The sequence below is a fragment of the Phacochoerus africanus genome, chromosome 14 (genome assembly GCF_016906955.1).
Source record: "Phacochoerus africanus isolate WHEZ1 chromosome 14, ROS_Pafr_v1, whole genome shotgun sequence".
NCBI lineage: Eukaryota > Metazoa > Chordata > Mammalia > Artiodactyla > Suidae > Phacochoerus > Phacochoerus africanus.
Window position 1 is genome coordinate 11,894,426 of NC_062557.1, and position 21,993 is coordinate 11,916,418.

General features: G+C 40.0%; 1 protein-coding gene across 1 annotated transcript in view; it reads right to left on the reverse strand.

Moving 5' to 3' along the window:
* Window positions 1-2,051: 2,051 nt before the first annotated feature.
* The window catches only part of GNA13 (G protein subunit alpha 13), a 41,012-nt gene continuing 21,070 nt past the window's right edge, over window positions 2,052-21,993 (reverse strand). Inside the window, exons 3-4 of the mRNA XM_047759320.1 lie at window positions 11,121-11,171; window positions 2,052-5,981 (exon numbers count right to left, since the gene is read on the reverse strand). Of these exons, the coding sequence (XP_047615276.1) occupies window positions 5,409-5,981; window positions 11,121-11,171 (624 nt within the window). The 3' untranslated portion in view covers window positions 2,052-5,408. The remainder of the gene's footprint in view (window positions 5,982-11,120; window positions 11,172-21,993) is intronic.

Sequence of the window (21,993 nt, forward strand, 5' to 3'; positions counted from 1 at the left end):
AAACGGTGATAGTCAAGAGAAGCCACGACAGGGTAAATCAACGTAAAAAGGTATCCCGGATGGCCTCTGCAACAGAAAGGTGTGATGGGGAGACACTAAGGAAATCTGAATAAAGGCCAGGCTTTGGTTAAGCATAAAGTATCATTAATTATGACAAATGCACCACACTAATACAAAACGTGAACTGGGGCCACTGTTAACAAGGATGTGGAGCATAGGGAAACGAGGACCTCTTGCAATTTTTCTGTAAATCATAACGTTTACTGAAACAAACCATGAATGGCATCCCGTTAGTTTGTGTTTAAAATACCATTTCAATGACAAAAGACAACAGCATTACTCCTGCAGGTGGGCAGACCAGGGGCCTCAAAACACCTTAGTGCAATGTCAGCAATTTTAAGAGGAGCTGAGAGAAAAGTGGTCCCCTTGCCCACATCAAAACACACTAAGTGTCTGGGAACTTTCTCGGATGAAGTTCACATCTCCATCTTCAGTAAGGAAACATTTATAGCATGAAGGCAAAGTATCACTGGAGACCTGCCAAGAGATTTCTTTGCTTTCGGCCACTGGGTGAAACTGTTGCTTCCAAACTTACAAGTATCTGCTTTACACGTGACACTTTAATTAGAGTTAGTTGAAATAACATCATAGTTATATGGAATAGTTTATAAATGTTTATTAAACATCAGTAATTTTTACAGAGCAAATATTAATAGCAAGCGGCAAAATGTTTGCAAAATATGTACAAAAGTAAAAAAGCCGTAATGACTAGCCACTCATTTTATAAAATCAAAGCAACACTGTCAGACCTCCTTTAGAAATAATTTATTGCCAACCCTGAACTAAAGCACTGAGAGGAAAAAAAAAAAAAAAGAAATTTACAACAATATCAGATAATGCTCAGTTCCTGGAAAGTTATAAAAAGATATATGTATAAAAAAATCCTAAACCGCAAATACAGTCAGAGCTAATACAAATCATGTTTTGTTAGGTACAGTGTCTAGGAGGTTGTTACAAAATACACTTTTTGATAAGGCTTCTGTGGTGAAGGAGCTCTCACCAGGGGAGCAGTGTAGGAAAGCCACTCAAACATTTTGCGATCCTGCTTTCCAATTAGAGGTAAATAAAGAGCAAACGGTATAGTTGGTTGCACCGTTACATACACGTTCTAAGAATTACCCCCTACTCGCCCCCTTTTTTCTCCTAGAATCATCAAATAGGCATGACTGAGGACAAATGCAGCACTTGCTATGGCAAGAAATATCATAAACAAGCTTTCCAAAGACAGACCCCTATCAGATACCATGTAAGCATCATGACATTCACTGACTGCAAGTGTGTGCAGTGGGCCTTGCATATTTCATCACTATCAACAGCAGATTTGGACAGATCACAAACTCTCTTTATCGGCCCAGAACTTACTGCCCTATCATTCACACTTTTTGTTCATATAAGCTCTGGCATTTGAAGTCAGATGGTTAGGCTTAGATGCCGCAAGAGTGAACACAGTTATTTAAATGCTAACTATACATTCAAGTTCAGACGTAAAAATGCTAGTGGTACAAACACTGTTCTTCGAATTCACCTAACAGCCTAAGGCTAAGAGCAACGTGATGGTACTTGAAAAAGCCATGAAGTTCAACTCGTTTCACATGTTCAGGTTTAGACTTACACTTTCACCTTGGGTATAAATCTGTTAAGCCCTAACCTTGTACCGTAACGTAATGGGCAGGTACTGTGTCTTTGGAACCTGGAGACACAGACACACCCGCTCACATACAGTCCCTCCCCTGCTCATGTTCACTACAAGGAAAAGCCAACCTGTATCCTCTTCTCTTAAAGACCAAAAAAAAAAAAAAAAAAAAGCAAAGAGCACTACTTTTAGTCCAGCAGCACAAACACAAGGACAGATCATCTGTGACAAATATCACTTAATGTGTTGAAATGATGGGAAAGAGAGAAAAAGTCAGATTGCCACCTGAAAAAGACACGGAAAAGTTCTGTTCTTGGTGCCTCAATTAAAACTCAAAAGAAATGAAAAGGTAACAGAGTGACTTTCTCTAGGTTTATTAGGGGACTTTATTACAAATGTTTCAGCTTTACAGGCATGATTTCATGGATTCAAACAAGAAATTAAGAGTTAACACTGATATTTAACCTCATTACATATACAGAAATAACAGTGCTACAAATTGCAATGGAGAGACTCTTGTTTCAGATGGTCTGGTTTGGGGTTTTTGTCTAAATGTATCATTATATAATGAAAGCACCAATTTGAGGGTTTCTCAAATAAGTGATCTGAGTTTCAGAACATAACTTGGTAACTTCTTCTCTTCATATAAGTAAGGCATCACCGGATATGTGTACTAATGCTGAAGATACATTTTTACCAAAAGCACAAATACAAATATTGTATACACTGGAAGTTAGGATTTACTCATTCCCGCTTACCAAAAATTATGAGTCAATTCAAATCAACACTTCTAATCACTTCTGGTATTAAGGTGATCTTACTTCCTTCTGCTTTATACCAACCACTGCCAACAACTGAACAAGGATTCCTCTGACCAAGCTAACCTCACTTGAGAGACTAACCAGAGGATTCTTCACCATGTAAACTACATGCCGATGCAGCTTCAGATAAAAACCAAACCAAACCCAGTCTTTTTCACTCCACGATGCTTTCTTTGGTTGCTGTTGTGCTCTATCAAGTGCCCTTTCCAGACAATAAAACTGAAATGAAGATTTCCATTTAATACAATATTTGGCAGCAAGCAATGATGTGGGTTATTAAAAATAATATTTAAGTGCCAGAGGCATGCCTTAAATTATCTGGATCTTCAGAAAACATCTGACAAAACCTTTTCCCTATAAAAAAAAAATCAAGGCAAAAATCTGTGGTGTTCTTTGATTTTGTAAGGCAACTGTGTATAAATTTCCTCAAGGCCAATGAAGACACTTGTGTGACATCTCTTAAGAATTAAACAAGACATTCAGACTTAGGAAGAGAATATAGTAAGAGAATTAGGCACATTTCGTTCCAAATCATAACCATGAAGACATAGAAAATACACCCACCAAAGATCTTTAAATTCAAATTATATTTTTAGAGACTTGGGGAAAGTGGCATAGGGAAAATGGTGAGCACCCTTTCAATTTTGTTCACTAAATAACATCTCCCCCTTCATATAGCGCTATTTCGAAAAGATCTGATTTTCATGATAAGGGCACAGGACTCCTTCCAACAGTTTAAAAATACAGAATATAAAAAAATGTGGACTAAAGCCTTCAGATTAAACCTTACAGTTCCACTGAGTGTCTAAACAAGCCTGCCATTAAATGCAAGTAATTTACTGCCTTAAAATACAGTCTAGATTTTCTTTTAAAAGAAAGCTGACTCTGAGGCGTCACATACATCAGGAAAGGAAATCTCAAATGCCCCAGACAATATCATATCTCTTTGGTACTTCAACATTTCTTTGTGGTAGTCAAAACAGTGATTTTTGCTTCAAGGCAACATTTACGGTTTGAATCACAGATCTTAATGTAACTTAATTAAGGCTATCTTTCCTGCTCTTCATACAGGGACGTGACTTTAGCCTTCACTGGAATTAAATGTTTGGGCCTTTTAATAAATTCATTTGCTAGATACAGACAGACGCTCCACCAAAAGTCTCAATGTTCCTGTGCCCTTATTCAGATACTCGTTAGCAGTGAAATGGCGACCTCTGAATTTGAACGACGGATTCTTCTTGGTCAGATGCTGCAGGAGATGCAGAACTATTCAAATGCCCACGAATTACAACTCCACCACGAACGCTTGCGTTACGATGTGGGCCTCCACACTGGTAGCTCAGGTGCTACCAAGACAGGAAGACACTGGCAGTTACAGATGCAATGAGGGAAGAACTTCAAATGCGAGAAGTCAGGTATGTCAGGAACAATCTCTGGTTCGTTCACTGCAAAGCCCTATTCTCACTGAGATAGTGAGACAGATCAAGAGCTACTGTCTTGCCAAGGCTGGGTGGATCCGTAATGTTGACCAATCTTTCAAGACTCTCTAGCTACTAACAAAATACCTGAGAACACAGTCAGCCACACAGGGAAGTGACCGACATCAGTCTGAAACACAAGTTTCAAGCAAAGGAGAAAAGCCATCAGATTCTCCAGACCGTCACCAGCCTCGCACACGAGTTTCTCTAACCCCGTCCTGACACCACACATCCCCTGCAGGCAGCAGGTCAAATGCAATTGGGATGAATGAAAAAAACTGCTATTTATTCTTAGAGGAATCCTTGAGACATTCAAAATGTACCTCAGCAAAGCTGGGATTTCCTAAAAAGAATGTTGCAAACATGTACATACTCTTTTACAGACATACCAAGAATGAATGGGAGTCTCAAATAATGCCTTCCTGAACAGTTTGACAGGAAAACACTGCCGCTGGCAAGCTCCACACAAACAAAAAATCCAATAAATGCCCCCATCTGGGAACAGACAGGAGAGCAAAAGATCAGTGTCTGTGACGGTGCAGCAGTGATTCCCACACGGCATTCTGGGGGAAGGGTGTACTGATTTAGAAAGTTCTGTCATCAAGTTGCCTGCACTGTTTAGTTGCTGCGATGGCCAGAAAGTCTCACATATGGCACATTTATTACATGATATTTAAATATGAAATGGGAAAATTATATTCCACGCATGACTTTTAATCAAAACACTGATGGTCTGTGCCTGCCTTCTACTCCCCTGCACCATCTGTGAACTTTCACGAGCATCAGACCAGAGATCCTTATGTAAACTTTAAAACACTTAAGAATACTACCTCAGAAACCAGAGAAACTGAAGAACAAAACAACTGCTGTGTACAGAAGCACTCGGAAAAACATGAAGGGTAAACCTACAGAATGCCGTTCCTTAGCTCAAACTGTTTTCCAATGGCCTTTCCGAAACAGGGCATCATAAAGCTGGGCTCAAGTGTGGCTGCTGTGGGTAGGGCAGATAAAAAGATATCTCGCTTGTTTTAGGGCTGAATATGCTTAACCTCATACCTACGAATATCTAAGGTCATCTACACTTGGCACTACAGGAGAATTCCATTTGAAAAGTGGAAGAATTTAAAGCCTGAAATATACCTAGTCTTGGGACTGGCAGGAAGTCACAACTCCACTCCAATGGGAGCCAGAGTCAAAGAGACCAAAGCTGAACTTCAGCAGGTATCGGCAACGTGTCACTCAGCAGCTCTCAGCCACAAACCAAACTCTGCAGAAGAAGGACTAAGATTTCCAAGAAGTTAAACAGAGAATCAAGATTGTTCTAATTCCTGTTGTAAACCGCTATGTCGAAAAACAAAACAAACAGAAAACAATCAAAAGGACAAAAAGATATTAAAACGGCAAGTCTTTTGTACATCACTGGAGCATGAGCTGCTTGAGGTTGTCATGAAGAATAGTATCCTTCACGTCGCGGAAAACAAGGCGGATGTTCTCCGTGTTGATGGCGGTGGTGAAGTGGTGGTACAAGGGCTTCTGCTGCTGGTCCCGGCGTTTGTTCCGGAAACATTCCACCAGGAATTTTTGGACGTCTCTTAAGCAGTGGGGGTCCCCTTCAAACTCTAAGAAGTAGTCTTTGATGCTCACAATTCGCACTTTCTCCTCAAGCAAATCTGTCTTGTTTAAGAAGAGAATTATGGAGACATTGCTGAAAACCCGGTTATTGACGATGGTTTCAAAAATGTTCAGCGACTCGGTAAGGCGATTGGTCAGTCGATCTTCCATGAGCACCTGGTCAAATTCACTCGAGGAAACAAGGAAAAGTATTGACGTCACACTGTCGAAGCACTCAAACCAACGTTTTCTTTCGGATCGCTGACCACCTACATCAACCATTTTGAACGGAACATTTTTAATTTCAAAGTCATACTCATGAATGCCTTTGGTGGGTCTTCTGGCAAGCAGAATGTCTTGTTGTGATGGAATGTAATCCTGGAAAAGAATACAATGACTTTACACTCAGTAGTCTAGAAGTAATGAGAATTTTTAAGGTACTGCATTAAAATGAGACGTTTCAATTCAACGAGAATTAAATTAGAATTAGAATTTTTAATGTATCTGGTCTAGTGAATGGATATGCAAACAAAATGATCTCTTTAATGACAATCTCTTAGATAACATTAAAGCGTCGATACTATTATTATTCTCATTATAAAATGTCAAGATACCGTGAACATGCTGCTGGTTTTGCACAAACTGGTTCAAAATTCACTGCAAATGAGAAGTGCCTCCTAGTTTTCTCAGCAGCCCCCACAGCACACTTCCCTATGCCGTGTTAACTGGTTCTCTCCCCTAAGGTTAGCCTCTTTCCAGAGTGTAGACGAAGCTCTTTTACCAGGAGAGCTTGACATGCTCACCACCAAGACCATTTTTTTTTTTAAATCAAGGCAAAATTTTAAATGATGCCAATTGTTATTCACAACGTTGTCTTTTTATCTATTTCCAAATAGTATGATTTTGAAATTTCATTACAGTGTGAAGACTTATCTCCCTAAAACAGAACAACTGAATAAAAGAATAAAAAAGAGTAGGCAATTCGCAGTTATCTATAATCCAGCGACTTCGAAAGTAACAGCAGGGCTCTAATGAGACTTGGTGTTTCCATGGTTCCTTCTGGCTTCTGTTCACATACTTATTATTTACTTTATTTATAATCAGCACAGCCACATAATCTTCAGCCTGTGCCAATTTTTTGCTTAACATTTTATCATGAATTGTTTCACGTGCTGATACAGCTGTATTATTTTTAAAAAGAGTAATGCACATCAAATGGATTAATGTGCTATAATTTACGTAGATGTCCCCTACTCATTGCCCTTTAGGTTTTTCCAATGTTTTGCTTTATTAAAAGTTTCATGCGCTCCTCCCCCACCCCCACCCCCGGACTCTCCTGAAAGGAAATAACCAGGAGGAAGATTACGAAGTCAAAGCTGAAGAACGTTTTGATGGCCCTGGACACTTAAAGCCCAACTGCCTGCCAGAAAGGGAGTAACCAGGGCACAGTGCACAAGTGCGCCGGCTGCCTCAGGGACGTGCCAGTCTCAGGTTTTCAAAATTGTTCTTATTTCATAAAAGTAAAAAGTTCTTTATTACTGCCCTAATTAGGAGCTAACAGTTTAGTTAGGAAGCTAAAGGCTCATTCATCTGAAGCACAAAACATAGGAAATGTAATCAAGCGCTTTATAAAGGGTCTGGAAGAGTCATGGTGATTAGGACTGAATTGGGAGCCGGCTCTCCACGTCCCACCTATGTTACCCTGGACAAGTCATTCAGCCTCTTTGTCTCAATTTTCTCGCTTGTAAAATACAGACAAGGGCATCCTGCAGGGGTGCTATGAGAACTGAGTGAGGCGCGTGAAGTGCTTAAGAGCCGGGCTGGGTTTGGCACAAAGTCCGTGTGTCAGCAGTCTAGCTGATCCTCTGATCCTGCTGCATCTGCTGCCACCACTGTTGCCACAGCTGCAAAGAGGGAAACCAAGGCAGCCACGGCCAGGTACCCTTCCATCCAAGTCTCCTGCCTCACGTGCTCACCATTTGTTCACACCGCACGATCCATTTACAGGCACAGCCTTTCCCATAAGAAAACTTCCTCACCGGCTCCAAAGTCCAACCAGGGCGTTTGCCTGGCCCTCCCCTCCCTGCTCAGGGGCCATCAAGCCCAGCGCTCAGCCTCCCTCCTCACTCAGGTCCCACTTCCTGCCGAATCCTGCTGCCCTGATGTGAGACAGCAAGAGTCCTCACCAGAAACTGACTATGACGGCAACCTCATCTCGGACTAGAAGCCTCAAAAACTGCAAGTAAGTGACTGTTACTTAAGCCACCCAGTCTATGGTATTCTGTTATGGCAGCCCAAGCAGACTTAAGACATGGGGTTTAGTCATGTCCTCTCCCCCTACCCCACAAGGCCAGTTCTCTTACTATGCCCAAGATATGAATAAAGAAACTAAGGTTTTGTACAACCACTATGGAGAACAGCATGGAGAGACCTTGGAAAACTATACACAGAACTACCATATGACGCAGCCATCCCACTCTTGGGCATATATCCGGACAAAACTTTTCTTGAAAAAGACATATGCACCCGGCATGTTCACTGCACTACTATTCACAATCGCCAAGAATGGAAACAACCCAAATGTCCATTGACAGATGACTGGATTAGGAAGATGTGGCATATATACACAATGGAATACGACTCAGCCATCAAAATGAACCAAATAATGCCATTTGCAGCAACATGGATAGAACTAGAGACTCTCATACTGAGTGAAGTAAGTCAGAGAGAGAAAGACAAATACCATATGATATAACTTATATCTGAAATCTAATATATGGCACAAATGAACCTTTCCACAGAAAAGAAAATCATGGACATGGAGAACAGACTTGTGGGTAACAAGGGGGAGAGGGAAGGAGTGGGACAGACTGGGAGTCTGGGGTTAATAGATGCAAACTACTGCCTCTGGAATGGATACGCAATGAGACCCTGCTGTATACCACTGGGAACTATATCTAGTCACTTACGATGGAGCCTGATGGAGGATAATGTGAGAAAAAGCATGTACATATGTATGTGCGTGTGACGGGGTCACCTTGCTGTACAGCAGAAAACTGTAAACCAGCTATAATGGAAAAAATAAAAATCGTTACAAAATAAAACTTTTTAAAAAAGAAACTAAGGTTTAGAGAGTCCTAAGGTCACAGGGCCAGCTTCTAATGGAACTGGGATTGAACCCTCATGGTCTGGGTGCAGAGCCCATGTCCTTGACCCCTGTGGTTCCATCTCTCAAGGGTCACGGGACGTGGTACACAGCAGGGATTCAGTGGTCCTAGTACTTAGAGATGGAAAAGCAAATGCAATGCTGTGACCTGACATGCACAGAATGGGTGGCCAATGTGCTGCACACTCAGATTTATTTTCCTCTCCTTGACAACTACCCACTGATGACAGCACTTTTTTTCCCCCAGATGTGGCTGCAAAATTGTTCTTCTTTTTTCTGGTCTTTTTAGGGCTGCACCTGTTGGCATACGGAAGTTCCCATACTAGGAGTCGAATCAGAGCAGTAGCTGCCAGCCTACGCCACAGCCACATCAATGCCAGATCCCAGGCTAGGGGTCTAATCGGAGCTGTAGCTGCCAGCCTATGCCAGAGCCATAGCAACTCGGGATCCGAGCCGCGTCTGCAACCTACACCACAGCTCACGGCAATGCTGGATCCTTAACCCACTGGGCGAGGCCAGGGATCAAACTCACGTCCTCATGGATGCTAGTCAGGTTTGTCAGCACTGAGCCACACCGGGAACTCTGAAAAATTGTTCTTGACATAAGACTCTAAGCAGCTAGTATCAAACTGACTGGAGTTGTCTCAGTGTCATTCACTCAAAAGCTACTTTATGCACCAGGCAACTATCACTAGGCATCAAGAACTCACCTCTTCACATATAAATGAATAAACCCAACTGTAATAAGAGTGATCAAGTGTGAAGAAAGCAAGAGCTGATAGTGAAAATAAGAGGAGGGGACATACTTTGAATGGTGTGCTCAAGGACCTGTCTGAAAAGGCAAATTGAGAACAGGTCGAGTCGGCACTATTTGCATCTGAAAACACGAAATATCTCTTAACAAATTAGTTTACCTACTAAAGCCTCTCTCCATTTGGCATATATGTATATATATATATACATATATGCCAAACATATATATATTTGGCATATATGTATTTTACAATCTGACTAGATGGAAAAGTGACAATGAAATAAGTCTTAATACAAAGTTTCACTGATGTGGATCGAGGGAATGAAAACATACACGGAGTTCCTAACTTCTGGAACACCTGTGTCTAGGAAACAGGCAGGAGAAACACATATGGGCTTAAGCGAAAACAGATGCAATTTAGCAAAATATAAAAAAAAACAAAAACAAAAACACAGGAAAATGCAAAACTTATCAATCTAGAGCAAAAAGAAGGTACTTTTTCACATGCCCCAAATATCAGTAGCTACTTTCCTACTTGCAACAGGCTTCATTTTGTGTTTTCCTTCAGTTTTATTTTTAAAGTTAAAACTCTCAAGGAACGGAGTTCCCGTCGTGGCGCAGTGGTTAACGAATCCGACTAGGAACCATGAGGTTGCAGGTTCGATCCCTGCCCTTGCTCAGTGGCTTAACGATCCGGCGTTGCCGTGAGCTGTGCTGTAGGTTGCAGACGCGGCTTGGATCCCGAGTTGCTGTGGCTCTGGCATATTTTAGCAGCTACAGCTCCGATTCAACCCCTAGCCTGGGAACCTCCATATGCCGCAGGAGTGGCCCAAGAAATAGCAAAAAGACAAAACAAACAAACAAACAAAACCAAAAAAACCTCTCAAGGATCCCATAGGCCTAAATTTGGCTGAAGAAGAGGCATACGACACACCTAAATTTAGCAGGTGACCAATGACTCTAAGACAACAGCTTTCAAACCTTTTCCAAGCAGCACAAAACTTTCTCCCAATGACGTCTCTGCATGAGTCCAGTACTGCCAACAGACAGTAGAGCTGTCCTCCTGCAGTGGCCCAGGCGGCGGGCACCAGCCACAGTGTCAGCTGAGAGCTGCTGCCTGAGGGATACACTGCAGGACAATCAAACTCCTTTCCAGGCTGAATCCTCCTACATCACGGAGCCCCCTCAGCAGCCGTGAGGACCTAGCCTAGCCCGCCTACACTGGAACTCAACACACAGGGGTCCAAAATAGGCAAATACCGTTTGCTGAAGAGTTTTGAAATCAATCAACCCACTGTGCTCTGTTTCCGCTTAACAAAAAAAAGGCAAAAGAAGCCAAAGAAGGTGTGCCATCTACTAGTTAATGCGCCATCTCATTGTCAAACATAAACTTCTTTCTGTAAACAGTTTTACTTTAGTGAAACAGTGGACAGGGCAGGCCAGAGATGAGGACAGTAAAGAGATGAAAAATGAAGCAGGCACAGTCAGAATACTGCCACTAGGGAAAAGGAAACAATGCGTATTTTTTCTAAATTTCCCAGTCCTGACCACTGCTTTCAAATGGCAATAAACATAAACACTCAGTTTAAAAACTTACTGGTTCTCCAAGTTTATCCAAGTTATCCAGGAAATATTTTACGGATTCACCCTAAAAACAAGAAGAAAAAATAGTTATTACGGCTCAGAAATGGAAGACTTTGTTACAACAGTTTATAGGAAACTGTCTGGCTGTACACTTAATCCAAACATACTTTGTTTAGTCACCAACTTCAGACTGAACAGCTAACCCCACTAAAAACGTGTAACATCTCTGCCTCTGCCAAAGTGCTACAGCCTGGTTAGTTTCAAAAAGTCTCTCCATAAGCAATGACTTTACACAAGTGACCATCCATTAGGACAGGATTACAAGCATGCCTTTTGATAACTATTTATGTTAATGTATTTAAAGGAGGGAATATGTAATTAAAGGAAGATGTAACTAAAAGGTGAAAACTGCTTTTGAGATAAACATACAATCAGGTGGGGCTTTTTTGGTCTACTTTTTCTATCGTAAGTTTATACCAGTGGCAGTTATCTTCAGAGACAAGGAGCGAACCAGAGGAGAGGTGGGCACACTGAATAAATCTCCCAGCAACAGGTAACCTGGTCAATCTGCATCTTCCGAGTCACCAGACTACACTCCGAGGGATCTGTCAGACCTCAGGCAATTCTGAGCATCGACACTGTATGAGAAGACACCCCTAAAAGGAAATACTCGAACAAAGGACAGACAGGTAAAGAGGGGAACCATCTGAGAAAGAGGGCTCTGAGTCTCGGCGTCTCCTAACGCTCTCTCCCGGTGGGCCTTTTCACTTTCCTGCTGGATTTCTACAACGCGGGCACTTCTTGCCCAAAGCTGAGTTCCTGCTGGCGGCGTTCTTTTACGTGTAAGGGAATCGTGTGAACATCTGGCTTGAATGGAGGTTCTGATGGGGGTTGGGGTGGATGTAGTTTCTGCGATTCAGGTGATTTCCGGGACCACATTTTAAGTCATGAGGTCAGAAAGCAGTTCGCAAATTTTTAGTCTCTGGATCCCTTTAGACACCTTAAGGTTCTTCAGGATCCCAAAGAGACTTCAAGTGGGTTTTATCTATCCATATCTGCCTTAAGTAAAACTTAAGTAAAGCAGTAAAACTTAGACATCTTAACAAATATTATATTTATTAATTCATTAAAAAAACAATCAAGACAGCAAGACACTCTTCTGCTTCTGCATCTGGACTGGGCTCCTACAGGTTGTCTTAGTTGCAGCATATGAAGAAAACCTGGCCTTACACAGAAAAGCTCACTGGAAAAAGAAGTACTTTAATAACCTTTTCAGGTAACTGTAGATATTTTCATTTCTATCCCGGAATTTTGACAAATGGTAGTTTCTTAAGAGTGACTTCCCTGTGGGATGGAAAGCCTACCAACGAACTTTTTGCTCTGTTACAGACACTAAAATTCACTCGTCTATTCCGTAATTTGAATGGGTCTTTTACCAACCCACAATTCTGTAACATCACGCACTGGTCATGTGGAACACAGCAGGCAACTAAGTTATACAGATCTTCCAAATGTTATTAGCATGTTTCACCACGTAATATTAAGAAAATCATATTCATTAATATTATACTGATCTCATCAGAAGCCTTAAGCTTGGGAAGTTGACAAGCTGTGTGGGGAGAAGATACAAGTTTTCCTAAATTTTGATTTTTCACTTGAAAGCTCAAATTTTGGCAACAAATACTGTTATCTCCTTGAAGTGACAGGCTAACGTCATTCATTTTCTAAAAAACCACCTGTCAAATGCCCAAGCTGAATAAGCTGGTTGGTTTTTTTTCAAGTAAAAATGGTGTTCCATGAAAAATATAGTTAGTTCAGTTCACAACACAACCAGTTGCAAAAAATGCTTTCCCTTGAGACAATGGTCCCGCTTCAGTAGGCTACAGGAGTGTTTTCAGTGTGCCTCCCACTCCATCACAGAGAATATCAGAGAGATGTTTAAACTGAGATTTAAAACAACTCTTGCTCCTTAATTAAGGACAATCATAAGTGAAACTGGGGTTTGTGTGTGTGCGCATGTTAAATTGCAAAGGCAGAGCAGTGAAGAACAATACAACTAGTAGTTTGTTTGGGACCAATATCCCAATCTGTGCTAAAGCACTGGCAGGTCCAGCCACTGCTGCCCTGTGCTATCAGAGCAAGTGTCAACACGATGAAGGGAATTAACATTTGGTAACATGATAAAGTGTTGAACATGAGACTTCTTTTACAGGGTTTCTGGGATCTCCAGTGGTCCAAGGACCACATTTTGAGAAGTACTTCCTGAGAGTATATCACAGCGAGTACATACACAGATGTGTGCGCTTGACGGGGGGAGTGGGGGCGTGTCTGGCTGTGATCTGCTTATGATTGTGAGCAGTGGTAGATGATTTTGCTTTTTTCTGGACCTGGAATATTGGTACAGTACTTAGAGAATCTAAAGATGATTTTTAAGAGAAGGGAAAAGAAAAAACTTAAAAAACTTCATTCTGGGTTAATGAAGAGATTATACAGTCAAGCCTGTATGAATATTTTAAATTACATCATCAATTTTAATGAAAAACATAATATTTTTGCTTTTTGATAGCACAAAGAGGCCAATGGGAATCTGGGCTTAATCTTTAAGTAAAATCAGTATTTACCTACAGAATTGCTTGTACAACCCAAATGAAGTTACATATTTAAAGTATTTAAAAAGTAAAATTCAAATGAGTATTTCCAATTCTGTTACACTGAAGTATATACATTAGCATCTCTCGGACAAACATGATAAAAGGTAGAAAGACTAGCAAAACTGTTACCCTTTCAGTAATGCTCATTACTGAATACTTACATAATGTTAAACACCTTAAGTAAAATTAAAAACATTTCAAAAAAGTTATTTTTTGACTTGGTAGTGTCATGTTGCATTTATGGACTTTTCTCAATTTTAGAAATACACTGCAGAAATCTTGAAAATTAGAAAAAGGAACAAAGGAGAGAGGCAATAATTATTAATTCCACCACTCAGAGAGAACACATAACATTTCAGGCTATTTCCTTCAAATCACTTTTGCATATTTTAGACAAGTCTGCATCCTGATTTTTCACATTTGTAACTTTAAGTAAATTTAATGGTCAAAATAATCCCTAGTATTTATATGCTAAAAAGTTAAATAAGGAGCTCCTTTGTGGCTCAGCTGTAACAAACCTGACTAGTATCCATGAGGATGTGGGCTCCACACTTGGCCCCGCTCAGTGGGTTAAGGATCCAGCATTGCCATGAACTATGGGGTAGGTGGCAGACATGGCCCGGATCTGGCGTTGCTCTGGCTGTGGTGTAGACCTGCAGCTGCAGCTCCAATTTGACCCCTAGCCTGGGAACGTCCACATGCCATGGGTGTGGCTCTAAAAAGGCAAAAAAAAAAATAAAAATAAAGATAAAACCACCAATCTAATGTTGGATATTTGAGTTATTTCTCCTCTTTAATTTTTAATATTTTAAAAATAATGTTACGTAAATAGTTTTAGTATAGCTTTATGGCTCTTGAATTAGTGATCTCAGAAGAATTACTAAGGCAGAGTGATCATACATATATATAAATATATATATATGTATATATATATATTTTTTTTGATCCACACCTGTGGAAGTTCTTGGGCCAGGACTGAACCCATGCCACAGCAGTGACAACACCAAATCCTTAGCCCACTGCTCCACCAGGGAACTTCAGATCCAGTATTTCTGAGATGCTTACACTCTCTGCCACAAGGTTCTGATTCTCTCCTACCCAACAGTTAAAATACTGAGTACATTAACAGTAAAACTATGATGAAGATAAGCTAAGCCAAGATCATACAAGAGAGTTTTACAGATGCTTCTATAATAAACTGAAGTGCAAACTTTCTGAGGCCCCAGAATGTGCTGGGGCCTCAGTGCTGACTGATGCTTACTGACTGATGCTTATCATCTTAGGGACCTCAGAGCAAAGGGGAAATGACATGTTCCATATCCATGTCAACAATAAAGGCTCAACTACCCCAAAATTTATTTCAATTAATATTGCTGTTTATCTTAGCTAATGGTCAAATAAATGAAGGTTAAAGTAATCCTAAGATGAACATATTAGCTAAAGCAGCAAGCCCCCTCCCCCTTAAAAAAAAAATAAATGTTCACATCCAGCCCATCATTTCTGAGGGTATCAGGAAATTGGTATACTCATTCTAGCGACCTTGCAAATTCACAGCAACTTTTTTAGAAAGTTATGTGCAGTATATTTTATAAAACTTTTAATGAACTTTTGCACATTCTAGGGAATTTATTCACCATAAGCAAAATGATATTTTACTTAGTACTGCTATGACAGTAAAATTTGGAAATTCATTTTTCCACTTATTTCGGGAATGAGTTAATAAATTTTAGCACACTAACATAACATTGTGAGTCATCAGATAACTATTTTTATATAATTGCTACATATGAAATATTTGTATCATTAAGTGCTAAATTAAAGTAGCAGATCACAAAGCTAAGGACCACAACAACCCTTTTTTGGTAAACTTGGCCCCGATACTTTTGGCAGCAAAACCTGAATGGATGTGAGGCTCTTTCTGTTTCTCCGACATGTGAGACTAGTCAAATGTTTTGTTGCAAAAAACTATGGCTATTGCATAATAAACAGTTCATGCATTATTTATCATAATCCAAAAAAAATTCCTAATTCCATTAACAAATGTGGACTTCAGGATTTATAATAAGAATAGGTTTGCATTACATATGCTTTGATTTTAGCTATTTAAAATTTGGACAAGGTAACTCTGCACTTCTATGAGTAACTATATTTCAAAAAAAAAAAGGAAAAAAATCCTCTTTATTCTTATTTTGGTATTACAGATATAAAAAATTTTTAAAGTTCTTTTCACTGAAGCTTCCTGATTTAACTTCATTCCCTAAGAGGGGATCTTAGATCTTTTGGGTTCAAATTACTACATTTCTTTGTTTATTAGGAATTCATAATCACACCAAAGTAAAAAAATAATATTATAGAAATATGCATGTGCTGCTATTATTGTTTCAATTTCTGCTGAAGAAAGTTTCATGAGTATAATTTACAAGGTCCTCTGTGCACTTGCAACTGTATAAAATCTAAATAAAACTATCTGATTCATTTTACACAGCTGAGTGTGTGTGGATTATCTCTAAATTTTAAGTCCTAAATAAGGTGCCCTACCACCAACCAACCATACTTTCTCCCCTAACACTCGGCCAGTATCTATTCAAGGACTTAAACCCTTGAAAAACACATTTTGGTTTAAAATAACTCCCGAGTCAAAACAAACAAACAAACAAAAAGACCCATGGTGGAAGTTCCCTGGTGGCCTAGTGGTTAAGGAAGGATTCAGAATTGTCACTGCTGTGGCTTGTGTTCGATCCTTGGCCTGGGAACTTCCACATGCCAAGGACTCACCCCTGCCCCAAAACAAAACAAAACAAAAATGATGTTGTTAACTCATCATTTTTTATCATAGGTGATACCACTGATCTTTCTATTAGTGAGAAAACTGAATGTGGGAGACATAAGAATAATCTTAAAAATCTTCCAATGCATGTGGCTATAAACTGAAGCCTCTTATTGTTAAAAGATCAAGTTCCCCCAAATAAACCTATTCTGAAACAAAACAATTTTAAGCACACACACACAAACATACACGTGCATATGTGAACACACATCTGCTACAAAAGGATGAATACTTTTCTGAATTAGGTAAAATTTAGGGGAAATTTCTTACAGTAGCTTTAAAGACCTGGAAAACAAAGCAAAACAAGAGAAAAGGCTTTTTACAGTCTAACAACAACAACAAAATTCCAAATTGAAAAAAACAAAATGTGTCTTATTTGCAACTGAACCATGAAGGACACAGAAAATGAATACTGCTATCTCTGTTCTCAGTAACCAAGAGCTTCTGACACGGCCTTTTGTTTGAGCTTTAGTGCCTTTATGCAAATCCGATACCTAGCTCAGTAACTGGCACCTGGCAGCCTCCTCTCGACCTCTCCAAGTGTGGGGTGAAGCGTGATTTACTAGGGGAAGACTCCCTCACACACTTTTCCCTAACCGTTTCAGAAGGGATCCAAAGCCTCCCAGTTGTCTAATCTTCACGTGAAGGTGAATTATAGTCCTTTCGCTGGAACTACGGGACCTGGCAAGTCTCTAAACTTCTCCAGGCCTCAATTTAACTGCCAGTAAAAGAGGAAGTTCCGTGGTTCAATGGATAATCACCAAAGTTCTGCCCTAAGCAACAATTTCAGTTTGTACAACTGATTTAAACTTAACTTCTCCTTTCCTTATATCTCTGTGCCTATTAATCTTAAATTCACTTTTGTTGTGACTCATTATTCAAGTTATGTTGCTTAGTCTTCTGCCTAATACAAAAGTAAATAATTTCATGTATCGGACAAGAAATATCATGGGTTTAAGACTCACTCTTTGTTGGTTATGACTTGAGGCTCCATTATAACTTTCCTCAGTATGTTTTATGTTACTGAAGGGAATAAAATTTCAAAGAAAAGCTATTTCACACTTAGGACTTTAAAAATTTAAGATGTCTTAAGTTATCCCTTAGTTCTTTCTTCTTTGTTTGAAATACTGAGACCACCCTCTAGGTAATGTATTGTAGTAAGCCTGAATAGTACAAAGCAGCACGGCACTCGGAAAGTCTTGCAGTATTTCTTTAGCCTTTGGCTATCTGGGTTTGCCCCAAAAATGGCAGAGCAGCCAGCAGATCTAGGTTCTAGTTCTAGTCACAAGATTCGCTCTGCTATCAATAAAGCCAGGGAACCTGGTGAATTTAACTCAAGAATAAAATAAAATGATAGATGAAATGAATTAGCTCCAGTGTTCCTTTGAATTCAAAAATGCTATTAGTTCTATGAACCATATTTTGTGTCAGCTTCACTAAGCTGTGTCGCCTGAATGTTGTCCCCATTTACAAGAGTCTTGTGTTATAGAGATTCTTTGCTTGCAGAGACAAAATGGGCGGGGGCCCTGAGTTTGAAGTTAGTAGAAAAACTGAGAACACAAATTAGAAAGTAACTTCTATTAAGCAAATGTGTGGTTACAGGGAGACCTGGCAGTTTATTTGCCCAGTTACCAAACAACTGGCAGATTCATTCAACATTCTCTTCTGAATGGCTAAAGTATATACAGAACAGAATTTAGGATGTACTAGTTTAAAAGGATGTGGCATTTAAGCTAGATGGCCAAAAGACACACAAGAAGAAATCACCTGCTTTTTTAGAAGAATATACCCAAACACTGGCAGCTTTATAGCAACAGGAAGGGGACAACTCTACTTACTCAACAGAGGTACAATCGAGTAGAGGTGTTAGCCTCAAAGTCTTATCTAAATTTTTTAAGTCTGTAGTGATAAGGATCAAATACAGATGTTTAAAAAGCAGGGCATACACATTCTAGAAAGCAACTTGGCAATATGTAACAGGAGCTTTAAAAATGATCCACCTCACAGAACTACAGGAGAAGCACAGGCAAGTACCACAGCGGTAGTGTATCACCATCGTGGCCGAAGGAAAGGTTAGGTGAGAGCCGCTGGATTCTTTCTTTTACGTATTTTACACAGTTGAGACCAAGCGTCGGCCAAAGGTGACCAGCAGGCCAAACACAGCCCTCTGCCCATCTTGTGTGGCCCATGAAGCTGCACTGGAGCACAGCTGTGCTCATCTGTTTATGTGCCTTCTGTCTATGGCTGCCTCCCGGCCACAGCAGCCAGGAGAGCAGGCATCACGGTGCGTGTGGCGCTCTCTTCTCTTTGCAACCACAAACTGCCCAGACACAGTTAAAACTTGAAAATGTTTCAAGTGTCATCAGTACTGCAATACCATGCCTTTGTTTTTTGTTTTTTTTTTTTTTAATTACTAGTGCCCATCCACCAAAACAAGAAGCAAAAAAGAGAACTTTTTTGTGTTGCGCTTTCAAGGCACAGCAGAATGTGGATGATTCTGACATCAAACGAGATGGCAAAGCACTGTGTTTATCATGCAATGACCCTACAGCTGTGCTAAAAGTATATGTGTACATCAACACCACCAGACTAAGCACTCTGCAAAATAATCCCAGCTTACAGAAAAGCAAGTCAGAAAAGTTACACAATTTTTTTTTTGTCTTTTGTCTTTTTTGTTGTTGTTGTTGCTATTTCTTGGGCCGCTCCCGCGGCATATGGAGGTTCCCAGGCTAGGGGTCGAATCGGAGCTGTAGCCACCGGCCTACGCCAGAGCCACAGCAACGCGGGATCCGAGCCTCGTCTGCAACCTACACCACAGCTCACGGCAACGCCGGATCGTTAACCCACTGAGCAAGGGCAGGGACCGAACCCGCAACCTCATGGTTCCTAGTCGGATTCGTTAACCACTGCGCCACGACGGGAACTCCAAAGTTACACAATTTTAAATAGAATAGTACATCACAGAATTTCTTCACAAAAGGAAAAAATGAAAACGAGACTGCAACTGCTAGCCAACAAGTTTCCAAGTGCTTCTTATTTATTAGCCAAGCAAGGACTACCAGGGACTGCTCAGTAGTTGTTTACTTAAGGGATCAATGCCAAGTGTGCAGAGACTAAAGAATTAGCCTGTATGAACAGTTTGTGTGGAAGAACTACAGATGAGAACATTTTCAAAGAAGCTGAGAAAACACTCTATTAGTACAACTTGAATTGGAATATGCTAATGTGAATTACAACTGATGGTGGTAAAAATATGTGAGGAACAGAAAAGGGACACATTTCCAAAGATTGTGAAAACAATCACACCATGTATTATTCACCAGTAGCAACTGCAGGCAGTATATGAATCCACGGTGTGTTACTGAACCAGTACTGTTCAGGGTGAATTTAATTCACTCTCATGGGCTTGACCATCATCGGTTCCATGAATTTTTGTCAGAAACAGAACTGAACAGGCTGTCTTGTCCTATTACACAGCTTGATGGCTTAACAGAGATATATTCTTACTGAGATTTTTTAAACTAATGGATGAAACTGAATTTTTTCCAAACAAGAACCACCTTCAACTACTAACACAGAACACTGAAGGGCATTTCAAAATCAGCTGTAGGGAAGACTTCATTACATTTCTTAATAAATTCAACCCCAAACAAGGCAAAACAGTTTTTTTGCAAACCTTACACCATGGTAAAATCATTTTGACAACTAGAGTTATTTGAATCATAAGCAATGTTCAGCTGCTTTATACACTTTCTTTGCTGTCCAAAGTTGAAACAGTGGGCCTCTATTTTCACTCAAAATTTGCGGCAGCTATCTACTTCTAAAATCAAACTAGTGCTCAGCAACATCTTTCAGACCATCATGCAAGTGCAAAAAAAAAAGGTCCATACTTAAATCCATTTAACTGTGCAATCAGGAGCTTCCACCTAACCTTCGATTGGAAATGGTATACCTGCAATGCAAATAAATGACATGCCAAGAGGCAAACGTCTAGAAGAATCTAATGGAATTCTATAAATGTTTTCCAAGCAATGTCTATGTTCAATTAAAATCACATGCTCATTTGGCATATGCAAAGTGTGTGAAAAATCTCACCAAAAACTATCATTAACGGGTGAATATTTGCAACTGATTTTGCTAACAGGGAACACTAAAACTTTGAACACCACTTAAGCAAAACGTTACCCCCTTCTAAAAGAATCCAATTCTTCCCCTTAGTAAACCTGTGTACTACAATACACTGTATACAATTTTGTTATTACATTTTGAATTTCATCAATAAAAAAAAACTATGGAAATTTGAATATTCTTTTGCTGCATAAATACCTAGAAAATGCCCTTGACTTTTGTCTCTTGGCATAAGAAGTCTGAAATATCACACTATCGAGCCCTCTACAGAAACAATTTTCTGACTCCTGTTCTAGATCAATGGTTCTTAATCTTGGCAGTGCACCTTACATGCGTGTTAAAAATAAGGATTCCCAGACCCAGCACGAATCTACCAAATCAAAATTTTAACAAGATCCAAGAGAAGTAATTCTAATGTAGCCAGCCCCAGCATCAGTTCAGATCCTTCTAAATTAGATTTTCTATTAATTTTACCTTTGGATATTGATTACAACAAGTCAGCTAGAATTTCTTTTTTAAAGCCTTGTAAAAACGCCAGGAATATTACAAAACTAGGTTAGAAACTTATTTAGTTTTATCTTATTACAAAAGTAGATTTCAAGTAACATTTACTTGAGTTTAACTAGATCCCACAGAAAAGCATCAGGCCTTCCTTTGACATATCTGAATTGGGACATAAACAGCAGGAATAAGTCTTCAAATGGAGCTTTTTCTTTTTCAAAACTGATTTGGTGATTTAGATATACTTTATTTCCTACTTTTCTAGCCGCCCCCTCCTCATATTCCTAGGGCCTTTTTCTTTTTTTTTTTTTTTAGGGCCGAACCCGTGGCGTACGGAGGTTCCCAGACTAGGGGTCTAATTGGAGCTACAGCTGCCGCCCTACACCACAGCCCACCACAAAAGAGGATATGAGCCGCATCAGCAACCCACACCATAGCTCATGGCAATGCCGGATCCTTAACCCACTGAGCAAGGCTACGGATCAAACCCGAATCCTCATAGATACTAGTTGGATTTGTTTTTGCTGCGCCACAAAGGGAATGCCCTAAGGGTCTATTTTTAAATGTCAACCAGAGTCCATAGCATCTAAAACTAACGCCCAGAGACCTTCGTGGTTAAAATTTAATGAACCTGGTACTCTAGCTGTAACACTGGTTAAGCAGCTAAAAAAGCACAAATGAGAACAATGATTAGAACTGCTGGAAGTTCCAGCTGTGGCTCAGCGGGTTATGAATCTGGCTAGGGAGTTCCCATTTGTGGCACAGTGGAAACAGATCCA